The 13,462-nt window shown below is 42.0% G+C and overlaps 1 protein-coding gene across 3 annotated transcripts in view; it reads left to right on the forward strand.

Moving 5' to 3' along the window:
- Rnaseh2b (ribonuclease H2 subunit B) overlaps positions 1-13,462 on the forward strand; it is a 50,482-nt gene that overhangs the window by 11,363 nt on the left and 25,657 nt on the right. For 2 of the 3 annotated variants that reach the window (XM_085828712.1, XM_085828713.1), the window contains exons 2-3: positions 9,718-9,792; positions 11,731-11,838. In XM_085828712.1, the coding sequence (XP_085684838.1) occupies positions 9,718-9,792; positions 11,731-11,838 (183 nt within the window). The remainder of the gene's footprint in view (positions 1-9,717; positions 9,793-11,730; positions 11,839-13,462) is intronic. The other variant, XM_029469329.2, reaches the window with a different exon arrangement.

The raw sequence follows: 13,462 nt of genomic DNA on the forward strand, positions 1-13,462 counted from the left end.
CCTGTGGGCAACATACAGTTTCCCCCTTGCTTTTGAATTCGGTCCGAGTTCCTGCTTATCCTTGGGATGTTCAGACCGTTGCCATGTGGATGTGTTTACTGATGTAACTGGGCTTGCATCTGCTGTCCTGCTGTTTCTCGTTTATCATACATGTTCTTTGTGTCTGTTTGCCCTCTTTCTTTTGAGTTAAATGAGTATTATTTTACAATTCAGTTCCATCTCCTTATTGTCTTATTTGTGACAGTTTAGGGATTTTATCATTTTAGTGACTGCCATAGGGTTTCTTGTATACATTTAATTGGTTGTATCTACCTTATCACTTCACAAATGGCACAAGAAACTCACAAGGTATTATTCTTACAGCTCTCTGGACTTCAGCTGATGTCGTATATTTTTGTGAACATATGATGTAAACACTACTCTGAGTTACTTTAACTTAAGAAGTCAGCAGTCCTTAAAGAGATTGAAAGAAGAAGAACAACCCTCCTTTATTAGTCACACATTCTCCTTTTTAGATTCCTGCATCTAGTTCTGTGATCTTTCTGCCAGAAGGATCTCCCTTGGCATTCCTTGTGGTGTGTGTGTGTGTGTGTGTGTGTGTTCCTGATTATGCCTTTCAGCTCTTGTGTGTCCACGCTCCCTTTCCAAAGGTAGTTCCTTCCCAGTTACGGTGGTTTGTTTTATGGATGTCTCTGGATTGTCTTCTGGCTTGTGTTGTTTTCACATGCTTAGCTGTCGTTCTTGGCCTTGCCTCTCTGTGCATACTATGATGCTGAGACACACACACACACACACACACACATGCTTCTTCTTTTTTTTCTTTGTGTGTTTTGGGGTCACCAAGTTTCCTGGATGTGTGAGTTTATAGTTGTCTTCAATTAGGAAACATTTCTTATGCACTTTTCCAAATAGATATGTTTATCATCTTATTTCTTCTCTTTTTGAAAGCATCCATCTCACACATAGTAGGAGGTCTGAAGCTGGCTCATAGATCAGTTTGTTTATTTATTTATTTATTTATGCTTTTGAAATGTTTTTTGTTACTGAAACTTCAAGTTCATTTTTCTTTTGCCGGGAGTTCTTTCTGTTGGATTTTTCTTCTCCAGCATTTTGATTTAGATCATTAAAGGTTTTCTGTCCCTTTAACATTTTATGCATGAGGTATATTTTTATGCCATTTTCATTTGGTTCCCTATAATACAAATCTCTTTTGTAATAATTGACCTTTTCCCCACCTTTCATCATGGGTCATACTTGTCCACATTTTTTAATATCTAGTCATATTTGATTAAGTGCCAGGCATGAATCTACCTTTTGCAGTGATGAATATTTTTGTATTATTAATTATTTTGGACTTCAAAAATACGTTACTTGGTAAACTGAGTTGGATCTCTTAGCTGTTGCCTTTAAATTAGTGTGACAAGATCTTAGCAGCTGTCAGTTAGGAGTAACTGTTGCTTCCTTCCAGGGAAATACCTGTTGAGTGTTCTACCATTTCATGCCCTGGGATCATGAAGAATGAATGGGAGTTGGGATCTCAGCTTTTCATGGAGAGTCTCATGTGCATATGGAAGGGAAGCGCAGTTTCCCAATGATTTCCCAGAGAGGCCCTGCTGCACACACTTGGGATGGGACTTTTTTATCAGCCTTCTTCCACATGGATGCCATCACCCTCCTGTCTTTGGAGCTCTCTGCTCTATCACGTCAGCTCTAAGTCAGCCAGGCTTTGCCTCGTTCCTCTGCCCCAGGGCCTGGAAACCCTCTCAAGGAAGTAAGCCAGGGCAGTGAGCCCACTGCTGTTAGCTCAAGAAAAAGTTGTGTTCTGTTTATGGCTAAGCCAGTGTTTGAACCCGATCGCAGTATCTGTGTGTATGGGATGCACAGAGCACGGAGAAGAAGCTCAGTTCCTCACCAAGACCTCTCTGGCTGCTCTTACCTAGATGGGCTGTGTGCAGCTTTGACCACCTTCCTGGGGTGCTCTTGTGTAGATGAGGTGTGCTCCTTGGATCACCTTCCTGGGGTGCTCTTGTGTAGATGGGTTGTGTGCCTTGGCTGCCTAGAGTCCCTGGTTTCTTTGGTGTCTGTGTTGAGTTTTGACTGTGGTGCTCAGTCTATGGAAGGTGTCCTCCATCTTGGTTTCCATGTTTTAATCTATGCAGTTAAAACTTGGACAGCCACGTCCTGTGGAGGAAATAGTGCAGGTACTTGCTTTCTGCAGAATAAGGTTATTCTATTATATAAAGTCCTGAGGTCTGACACTATGACAGATGCACATTAGTGGATCAAAGAAGAATGGCTACAGACAGACCACAGTGTATTTAAGTGGTAACTTTGAAGATTCCACTCAGTGGGTTTTGAAACAGATGACCAACTCATTGAAAATTAGATTTATTAACAGTATCTTAACCCAGGGTATATTCTGAAACGCCTAAATATAAATTTAACATATCCATAGAAAATATAAAAAATACACGTGTTTTTGAGGAAGAAGACTTTCTAAAGTATGACACAAAAGATACAAACATAATGAAAAATAGGGTTATATGAAGATTCTCTATGTTTAATATGGCAAAAGATAGTTATAAAAATAGAGCTAGGCATTAGTTAGGGAAGCAGAAACCGGCCTGAGTAGGACCACAGGCCTCATCCGGCTGGATCAGCGCCGGGGTAGCGGGAGCGCAGGGTTGCCTGACACCCGCCAGCTACCCACGACCCCCGCCGCAGGATTTTGGGACTGCTGGTGAGTGGAACACAGCTTCTGCTCCAATCCAATTGCGCGGGACCTGAGACTGCATTAGTTAGGGAAGCAGAAACCGGCCTGAGTAGGGCCACAGGCCTCACCCGGCCGGATCAGCGCCAGGTAGCGGGAGCGCAGGGTTGCCTGACACCCGCCAGCTACCCACGACCCCCGCCGCAGGATTTTGGGACTGCTGGTGAGTGGAACACAGCTTCTGCTCCAGTCCAATCACGCGGGACCTGAGACTGCTCTGGTTGGGGAGAGAGAAATCCGGCCCACACAGGGCCACAAGCCTCTTCCGGTCAGAAAAGCACCTGAGCAGCTGGGGCGCAGGGTCTGCTGACACTCGCCAACTGCCCACAACACCCGCCACAGGATCTTAAGACTTCTGGTGAGGGGAGCACAGCTTCTGCTCCAATCCAATTGCGCGGGACCTGAGACTGCATTAGTTAGGGAAGCAGAAACCAGCCTGAGTAGGGCCACAGGCCTCACCCGGCCGGATCAGCGCCAGGGTAGCGGGAGCGCAGGGTTGCCTGACACCCGCCAGCTACCCACGACCCCCGCCGCAGGATTTTGGGACTGCTGGTGAGTGGAACACAGCTTCTGCTCCAATCTTTAAATAGTGACAACGATAACAACTAACCCCAGAGATTACCAGATGGCGAAAGGTAAACGTAATAATCTTACTAACAGAAACCAAGACCACTCACCATCATCAGAACCCAGCACCCCCACTTCACCCAGTCCAGGGCACCCCAACACACCGGAAAAGCTAGACACGGATTTAAAAGCATATCTCCTGATGATGATAGAGGACTTCAAGAAGGACGTTAATAACACACTTAAAGAAATGCAGGAGAACACTGCTAAAAAGGAAGAAGACAATAAAGAGGAAGCACAAAAATCCCTTAAAGAATTGCAGGAGAACACTGCTAAAGAGTTACAAATCCTTAAAGAAAAACATGATAACATAATCAAACAGGTAGAAGTCCTTACAGAAAAACAGGAAAACACATCCAAACAGATGATGGAAATGAACAAAACCATACTAGACCTAAAAAGGGAAGTAGACACAATAAAGAAAACCCAAAATGAGGCAACACTGGAGATAGAAACCCTAGGAAAGAAATCTGGAACCATAGATGCAAGCATCAGCAACAGAATACAAGAGATGGAAGAGAGAATCTCAGGTGCAGAAGATTCCATAGAGAACATCGGCACAACAATCAAGGAAAATGGAAAATGCAAAAAGATCCTAACTCAAAACATCCAAGAAATACAGGACATAATGAGAAGACCAAACCTACGGATAATAGGAGTGGATGAGAATGAAGATTTTTCAACTCAAAGGACCAGCAAACATCTTCAACAAAATTATAGAAGAAAACTTCCCAAATCTAAAGAAAGAGATGCCCATGAACATACAAGAAGCCTACAGAACTCCAAATAGACTGGATCAGAAAAGAAATACCTCCCGACACATAATAATCAGAGCAACAAATGCTCTAAATAAAGATAGAATACTAAAAGCAGTAAGAGAAAAAGGCCAAGTAACATATAAAGGCAAGCCTATCAGAATTACACCAGATTTTTCACCAGAGACTATGAAAGCCAGAAGATCCTGGACAGATGTTATACAGACACTAAAAGAACACAAATTCCAGCCCAGGCTACTATACCCAGCCAAACTCTCAATTAACATAGATGGAGAAACCAAAGTATTCCACGACAAAACCAAATTCACACATTATCTCTCCACGAATCCAGCCCTTCAAAGGATAATAACAGAAAAAAACCAATACAAGGACAGGAACCACGCCCTAGAAACAACAAGAAGGTAATCCCTCAACAAACCTAAAAGAAGACAGCCACAAGAACAAAATGCCAACTTTAACATCAAAAATAACAGGAAACACCAATTTCTTTTCCTTAATATCTCTTAATATCAATGGACTCAACTCCCCGATAAAAAGACATAGACTAACAAACTGGCTACACAAACAAGACCCAACATTTTGCTGCTTACAGGAAACTCATCTCAGAGAAAAGGATAGACACTACCTCAGAATGAAAGGCTGGAAAACAATTCTCCAAGCAAATGGCATGAAGAAACAAGCTGGAGTAGCCATTCTAATATCTGATAAGATTGACTTCCAACCCAAAGTCATTAAAAAAGACAGGGAGGGACACTTCATACTCATCAAAGGTAAAATCCTCCAAGAGGAACTATCAATCCTGAATATCTATGCTCCAAATACAAAGGCAGCCACATTCATTAAAGAAACTTTAGTAAATCTCAAAGCACACATTGCACCTCATACAATAATAGTGGGAGACTTCAACACACCACTTTCACCAATGGACAGATCATGGAAACAGAAACTAAACAGGGACACAGTGAAACTAAGAGAAATTATGAATCAAATGGATCTGGCAGATATCTACAGAACATTCTATCCTAAAACAAAAGGATATACCTTCTTCTCAGCACCTCATGGTACCTTCTCCAAAATTGACCACATAATTGGTCACAAAACAGGCCTCAACAGATATAAAAATATTGAAATTGTCCCATGCATCCTATCAGATCACCATGGACTAAGGCTGATCTTCAATAACAAAATAAATAATAGAAAGCCAACCTTCACGTGGAAACTGAACAACACTCTTCTCAATGATACCTTGGTCAAGGAAGGAATAAAGAAAGAAATTAAGGACTTTTTAGAGTTCAATGAAAATGAAGCCACAACATACCCAAACTTATGGGACGCAATGAAAGCATTTTTAAGAGGAAAACTCATAGCTCTGAGTGCCTCCAAAAGGAAACTAGAGAGAGCACACATTAGCAGCTTGACAACACACCTAAAAGCACTAGAACAAAAGGAAGCAAATTCACCCAAGAGGAGTAGACGGCAGGAAATAATCAAACTCAGGGGTGAAATCAACCAAGTAGAAACAAGAAAAACTATTCAAAGAATCAACCAATCAAGGAGCTGGTTCTTTGAGAAAATCAACAAGATAGATAAACCCTTAGCCAGACTCACTAGAGGGCACAGGGAAAGCATCCTAATTAACAAAATCAGAAATGAAAAAGGAGACATAACAACAGATCCTGAAGACATCCAAAACACCATCAGATCCTTCTACCAAAGGCTATACTCAACAAAACTGGAGAACCTGGATGAAATGGACAAGTTCCTAGACAGATACCAGGTACCAAAGTTGAATCAAGATCAGGTTAATGATCTAAACAGCCCTATATCCCCCAAAGAAATAGAAGCAGTCATTAATAGTCTCCCAACTAAAAAAAGCCCAGGACCAGATGGGTTTAGTGCAGAGTTCTATCAGACCTTCAAAGAAGATCTAATCCCAGTTCTTCACAAACTATTCCACAAAATAGAAACAGAAGGTACTCTACCCAACTCATTCTATGAAGCCACAATTACTCTGATACCTAAACCACAAAAAGACCCAACAAAGATAGAAAACTTCAGACCAATATCCCTTATGAATATTGATGCAAAAATCCTCAATAAAGTTCTTGCTAACCGAATCCAAGAACACATCAAAACAATCATCCATCCTGACCAAGTAGGTTTCATCCCAGGGATGCAGGGATGGTTCAATATACGGAAATCCATCAACGTAATCCAGTATATAAACAAACTCAAAGATAAAAACCACATGGTCATCTCCTTAGATGCGGAAAAAGCATTTGACAAGATCCAACACCCATTCATGATAAAAGTCTTGGAAAGATCAGGAATTCAAGGCCCATACCTAAACATGATAAAAGCAATCTACAGCAAACCAGTAGCCAACATCAAAGTAAATGGTGAGAAGCTTGAAGCAATCCCTCTAAAATCAGGGACTAGACAAGGCTGTCCACTTTCTCCATACCTATTCAACATTGTACTTGAAGTCCTAGCCAGAGCAATTCGACAACAAAAGGAGATCAAAGGGATACAAATTGGAAAAGATGAAGTCAAAATATCACTTTTTGCAGATGATATGATAGTATATATAAGTGACCCTAAAAATTCCACCAGAGAACTCCTAAGCCTGATAAACAGCTTCGGTGAAGTAGCTGGATATAAAATTAACTCAAACAAATCAATGGCCTTTCTCTACACAAAGAATAAACAGGCTGAGAAAGAAATTAGGGAAACAACACCCTTCTCAATAGTCACAAATAATATAAAATATCTTGGCGTGACTCTAACTAAGGAAGTGAAAGATCTGTATAATAAAAACTTCAAGTCTCTGAAGAAAGAAATTATAGAAGATCTCAGAAGATGGAAAGATCTCCCATGCTCATGGATTGGCAGGATCAACATTGTAAAAATGGCTATCTTGCCAAAAGCAATCTACAGATTCAATGCAATCCCCATCAAAATTCCAAATCAATTCTTCAACGAATTAGAAAGTGCAATCTGCAAATTCATCTGGAATAACAAAAAACCTAGGATAGCAAAAACTCTTCTCAAGGATAAAAGAACCTCTGGTGGAATCACCATGCCGGACCTAAAGCTCTACTACAGAGCAATTGTGATAAAAACTGCATGGTACTGGTATAGTGACAGACAAATAGACCAATGGAATAGAATTGAAGACCCAGAAATGAACCCACACACCTATGGTCACTTGATCTTCGACAAGGGAGCTAAAAACATCCAGTGGAAGAAAGACAGCATTTTCAACAAATGGTGCTGGCACAACTGGTTGTTAACATGTAGAAGAATGCGAATCGATCCATTCCTATCTCCTTGTACTAAGGTCAAGTCTAAGTGGATCAAGGAACTTCACATAAAACCAGAGACACTGAAACTTATAGAGGAGAAAGTGGGGAAAAGCCTTGAAGATATGGGCACAGGGGAAAAATTCCTGAATAGAACAGTAATGGCTTGTGCTGTAAGATCGAGAATTGACAAGTGGGACCTCATGAAACTACAAAGCTTCTGCAAGGCTAAAGACACCATCAATAAGACAAAAAAACCACCAACAGATTGGGAAAGGATCTTCACCTATCCTAAATCAGATAAGGGACTAATATCCAATATATATAAAGAACTCAAGAAGGTGGACTCCAGAAAGTCAAATAACCCCATTAAAAAATGGGGCTCAGAACTGAACAAAGAATTCTCACCTGAGGAATACCGAATGGCAGAGAAGCACCTGAAAAAATGTTCAACATCCTTAATCATCAGGGAAATGCAAATCAAAACAACCCTGAGATTCCACCTCACACCAGTCAGAATGGCTAAGATCAAAAATTCAGGTGACAGCAGATGCTGGCGAGGATGTGGAGAAAGAGGAACACTCCTCCATTGTTGGTGGGATTGCAAGCTTGTACAACCACTCTGGAAATCAGTCTGGCGGTTCCTCAGAAAATTGGACATAGTACTACCGGAGGATCCAGCAATACCTCTCCTGGGCATATATCCAGAAGATGTCCCAACCGGTAAGAAGGACACATGCTCCACTATGTTCATAGCAGCCCTATTTATAATAGCCAGAAGCTGGAAAGAACCCAGATGTCCCTCAACAGAGGAATGGATACAGAAATTATGGTACATTTACACAATGGAGTACTACTCAGCTATTAAAAAGAATGAATTTATGAAATTCCTAGCCAAATGGATGGACCTGGAGGGCATCATCTTGAGTGAAGTAACACAATCACAAAAGAACTCACACAATATGTATTCATTGATAAGTGGATATTAGCCCAAAACTTAGGATACCCAAGATATAAGATACAATTTGCTAAACGCATGAAACTCAAGAAGAATGAAGACCAAAGTGTGGACACTGTGCACCTTCTTAGAATTGGGAACAAAACACCCAGGGAAGGAGCTACAGAGACAAAGTTCGTAGCTGTGATGAAAGGATGGTCCATTTAGAGACTGCTGTATCCAGGGATCCGTCCCATAATCAGCTTCTAAACGCTGACACCATTGCATACACTAGCAAGATCTTGCTGAAAGGACCCAAATATAGCTGTCTCTTGTGAGACGATGCCGGGGCCTAGCAAACACAGGAGTGGATGTTCACAGTCAGCTATTGGATGTATCACAGGGCTCCCAATGGAGAAGCTAGAGAAAGTACCCAAGGAGCTAAAGGGATCTGCAACCCTATTGTTGGAACAACATGATGTACTAACCGGAACCCTGGAGCTCTTGTCTCTAGCTGCATATGTATCGAAAGATGGCCTAGTCGGCCATCAATGGAAAGAGAGGCCCATTGGACTTGCAAACTTTATATGCCCCAATATAGGGGAATGCCAGGGCCAAAAGAATGGGAATGGGTGGGTAGGGAAGTGGGGGGCGCTATGGGGGACTTTTGGGATAGTATTGGAAATGTAATTGAGGAAATTATGTAATAAAAATATTTTAAAAAAAAAAATAGAGCTAAAATACAGTGACTGTTTTTTTTTTTTATGTAAAGGCTGTTCATAAGATTTTTTTTTTTAATGACAACCCCACTGAGAAAATGACAAGGGTTGTGATTAATTGGTGTCAGAAATGAAACCTAGAGAGGTCTAGTAACTAGTGTTTTTAAAATGACCTTTATAAATATATTTAGGACTTATTTTGTATTTCAGTTTGATTATGGCGAGTGCCTTTGACTCCTTAGCTTAAGGTTTTTTGGTTTTGGTTTTGGTTTTGGTTTTAAATACTGCCACTAGCATCTTCTAAAAGGGGGTTAGGACTGAGGAGAAGATCAAGCCCTGGTCAAGGTGGCAAAGCTTAAGACATCTGACTCTAAAGCCTGCCCCGCATCCCTGCCCCTAGATGCAAATTACATTGAAAATGTAGCTTACATTGAAAATAGTTGTTTACTGAGGATCACATGGCTCATAAATGATAAAGCAAAGTTTTTAGAAAGAAAAATCGAATAAGTGGAACAGTGGAAAACAGGGTGAAGCGAGGCACAGCAGAGAAAGTGCCTTTAATTTCCCACTCACCTTTTCCTTTCAGAATATTTAAAAGATGCCTCGAAGAAGAAGAAGAAGAGCAGCCTCCTGTTTGTAAAGCTGGCCAATCCGCACTCAGGTGGGTCTCTCTCCCCTCTGCCCTCTTCCTCATCAGTCTTTGAGTGTTTCCAGCACTGTGCAGACCATGGAGTGCTTGCCTGCCGTTGTGTCCCCTTGAATTAACTTAAGACGGCATCCTGCAGTGAAAAGCCAAGCTGATTAATTTTCCAGGATAAATCAAGCTAAAGAATATCGTTTTCTTTAGTTTCCATCCACAGAATGTTGTCGTTAGAAATGCTGGCGACTTAGAAAAGTAGCGTGTTTGTGCTCTTCCTGGGACCGGATTGATTTCCTTTGGCTTTCTCACGCCAGCTTTCCCAGGCTCAGGCACCTGACTCTAGTACTGTGTTCATGTTGTGGTGTGCAGTGAAGAAGCAGAGTGCAAGTGCAGACGGTCGCCTTTGACAGCCATGGTTCTGGCTGGTTCTACTTTAGCTCTTATTTCACTCTGACCAAAAAGGATATTCCCCACCCCGAACCCATGTTGGTTTTTCTTTTATTAAAATCATTGTATATTGAAAAGCTTTATGTCTTATTGGTAGGTAAGTTTCATTTTAATTTTATATTCAGCACACTTTCAGTTCTGCTTTCTAATTTTGAGGCAAAAGTATTACAATGCACTCCCTGGTGGATTTCCCTCCTAAGGATCTGCGTAAACCCCTGGTTCCTCTAAATCACGGCTCTCTTGGGGACTGTGTAACTGCACAGAGAATGAGGGAAAGTCCTTGGGCAGTGTTTTGTTGGAAAGATGTGTAAAGCAGAGAAGTGAAACAGAACAGAACAAAATCAAATGCCCTGCCCCTTCCTCTAGTATCTTTCCTCAAAGTGAAATTGAATATGCCTGCTGAGCCACAGGACTGGAGCAGCCAGAGCAGGGCGGAGGGATCTGGGAGAAGTTCTAGGCCGCCCTGTTCTAACATTCTAGCAAGAGAAGGTGTTTCCTCTGCAACTCAGATTCCATCTAGATGCACACAGACACAGGCATGCCTGGTTTATTTTCATGGTTGTTAAAGGGACAAGGGCTGGGCTAAACACTGACTGTCGTAGGTAGTGCTCTAGGAAATGTACAGCTATTTTCACTTTTTCAGTCCTCACAAAGCACCTCTGAGGTGGACTCAGTACAGACAAGCAGCAGGGTCACAAGGGTTCTCCTCGCGTCACACTCAGCATGCCACACCAGGGATTCCAGAGCGTGCTCTGTGGTTAGAAAGCGATGTCATGAGCTGAGGGGTAAAACATCTGTGCATCCCTTCTACCCACCTTTCCTTCCCCCTGACACAGGCCCTGAGCTAAGGGTAAAACCTCAGCTATGCACAGGCTTCACCCTTTCTGTTCCCATACATCTGATTTGCTGAGAATTGAATCCCAGACCTGGCACATGCTGGGCAAGTGCTCTACCACTGAGCTGGCACCTCCCTCGCCCCAATTTTAAAAGAATAAAATGGAAAATCATATCCAGTTGACCAGGCTTCAAGAATGTCCCTCCCTTTCTCAATAGAGTGGCCAGTGGCATCTGAGGGTTTGTTCCGAGTCATTGCTCCTTCCTGTGTATAGAGAGTTACATGCTGGCATGGGGACAGACCCAGGCTGTCCTAGTTCACACATCTGACTGAGCCATTAGGAGGCTTGTGCCTTTCACTCTCATGGTTTAAGTTCTGTGAGGACTATGGAGCTGAACTCAATGTCTGTGCCTCATATCCATCAGCTTGCCTTGGAGTCTGCTAGCATAGAGCACGACTCCGCATGTTTAGGTTCCTGTCTGGCACATTCCTCGGAACTGTTGGACAGACTTTTGATGTGCATATCTCTGTGTGTGTATGTCTATTTGTGTGTGTATGTGTGTGTGTGTGTGTGTGTGTGTGTGTGTGTGTGAGAGAGAGAGAGAGAGAGAGAGAGAGAGAGAGAGAGAGAGAGAGAGAGAGAGAAGTGAGGAATACTAAATCTACCTGTGTTACAGGGGAAGGAGCCACTTACTTAATTGATATGTGTCTACAGCAGCTGTTTGAAATAAAAGTTTTCAAGGAAAAACACCATTCTTGGTTTATAAATCAATCAGTTCAATCAGGTAAGCGACAAATTATATTCCCACCATTAGCTAAACAAACACTTCTCATCTCATATGTGTCTATGGGTCCATCCTCCTGCTTTGGAGTGTGGAAGTGGGCAGCCTTCCTGGGTATCAGAAAGGGTTTGGATCAAGTGAAGCTGAGTCAGGTTGTCATGTGTTAAACTGACAATTCTGATTTATCTCCTGAAACACCAACACATCTCTGCAGGAGCCAGACGGCATGTGTGCCATTGAGCACAGGCTGAGCTGATTGGAAACACTGCCTTTAGAGGAATTTTCAACATATTATTTAACATATTATTTAAACTGATACAATTTTTAAAACATACTAGAATATAACAACTTTTTAAACAGATGGTTTCTCCTGATTTCCTGTCACTGTTGTATAATAAACACATACTTTATTTTTTTTGTCTTTTTTTTTTAATATTTTTTATTACATATTTTCCTCCATTACATTTCCAATGCTATCCCAAAAGTCCCCCATACCCTCCCCCCACTTCCCTTCCCACCCATTCCCATTCTTTTGGCCCTGGCATTCCCCTATATTGGGGCATATAAAGTTTGCAAGTCCAATGGGCCTCTCTTTCCAGTGATGGCCGACTAGGCCATCTTTCGATACATATGCAGCTAGAGACAAGAGCTCCGGGGTACTGGTTAGTTCATCATGTTGTTCCAACTATAGGGTTGCAGATCCCTTTAGCTCCTTGGGTACTTTCTCTAGCTTCTCCATTGGGAGCCCTGTGATACATCCAATAGCTGACTGTGAGCATCCACTTCTGTGTTTGCTAGGCCCCGGCATAGTCTCACAAGAGACAGCTATATTTGGGTCCTTTCAGCAAAATCTTGCTAGTGTATGCAAGCGTTGTATGCTAGTGTTGTCAGCGTTTGGAAGCTGATTATGTGATGGATCCCTGGATATGGCAGTCTCTAGATGGTCCATCCTTTCATCACAGCTCCAAACTTTGTCTCTGTAACTACTTCCATGGGTGTTTTGTTCCCAATTCTAAGAAGGGGCACAGTGTCCACACTTTGGTCTTCATTCTTCTTGAGTTTCATGCGTTTAGCAAATTGTATCTTATATCTTGGGTATCCTAAGTTTTGGGCTAATATCCACTTATCAGTGAATACATATTGTGTGAGTTCCTTTGTGATTGTGTTACCTCACTCAAGATGATGCCCTCCAGGTCAATCCGTTTGGCTAGGAATTTCATAAATTCATTCTTTTTAATAGCTGAGTAGTACTCCATTGTGTAAATGTACCATAATTTCTGTATCCATTCCTCTGTTGAGGGGCATCTGGGTTCTTTCCAGCTTCTGGCTATTATAAATAAGGGTGCTATGAACATAGTGGAGCATGTGTCCTTCTTACTGGTTGGGACATCTTCTGGATATATGCCCAGGAGAGGTATTGCTGGATCCTCCGGTAGTACTATGTCCAATTTTCTGAGGAACTGCCAGACTGATTTCCAGAGTGGTTGTACAAGCTTGCAATCCCACCAACAGTGGAGGAGTGTTCCTCTTTCTCCACATCCTTGCCAGCATCTGCTGTCACCTGAATTTTTAATCTTAGACATTCTGACTGGTGTGAGGTGGAATCTCAGGGTTGTTTTCATTTGCA

This window comes from Mus caroli, unplaced genomic scaffold (assembly GCF_978045245.1).
Source record: "Mus caroli unplaced genomic scaffold, Mus_caroli_1 scaffold_12, whole genome shotgun sequence".
In the NCBI taxonomy this organism is placed as follows: domain Eukaryota; kingdom Metazoa; phylum Chordata; class Mammalia; order Rodentia; family Muridae; genus Mus; species Mus caroli.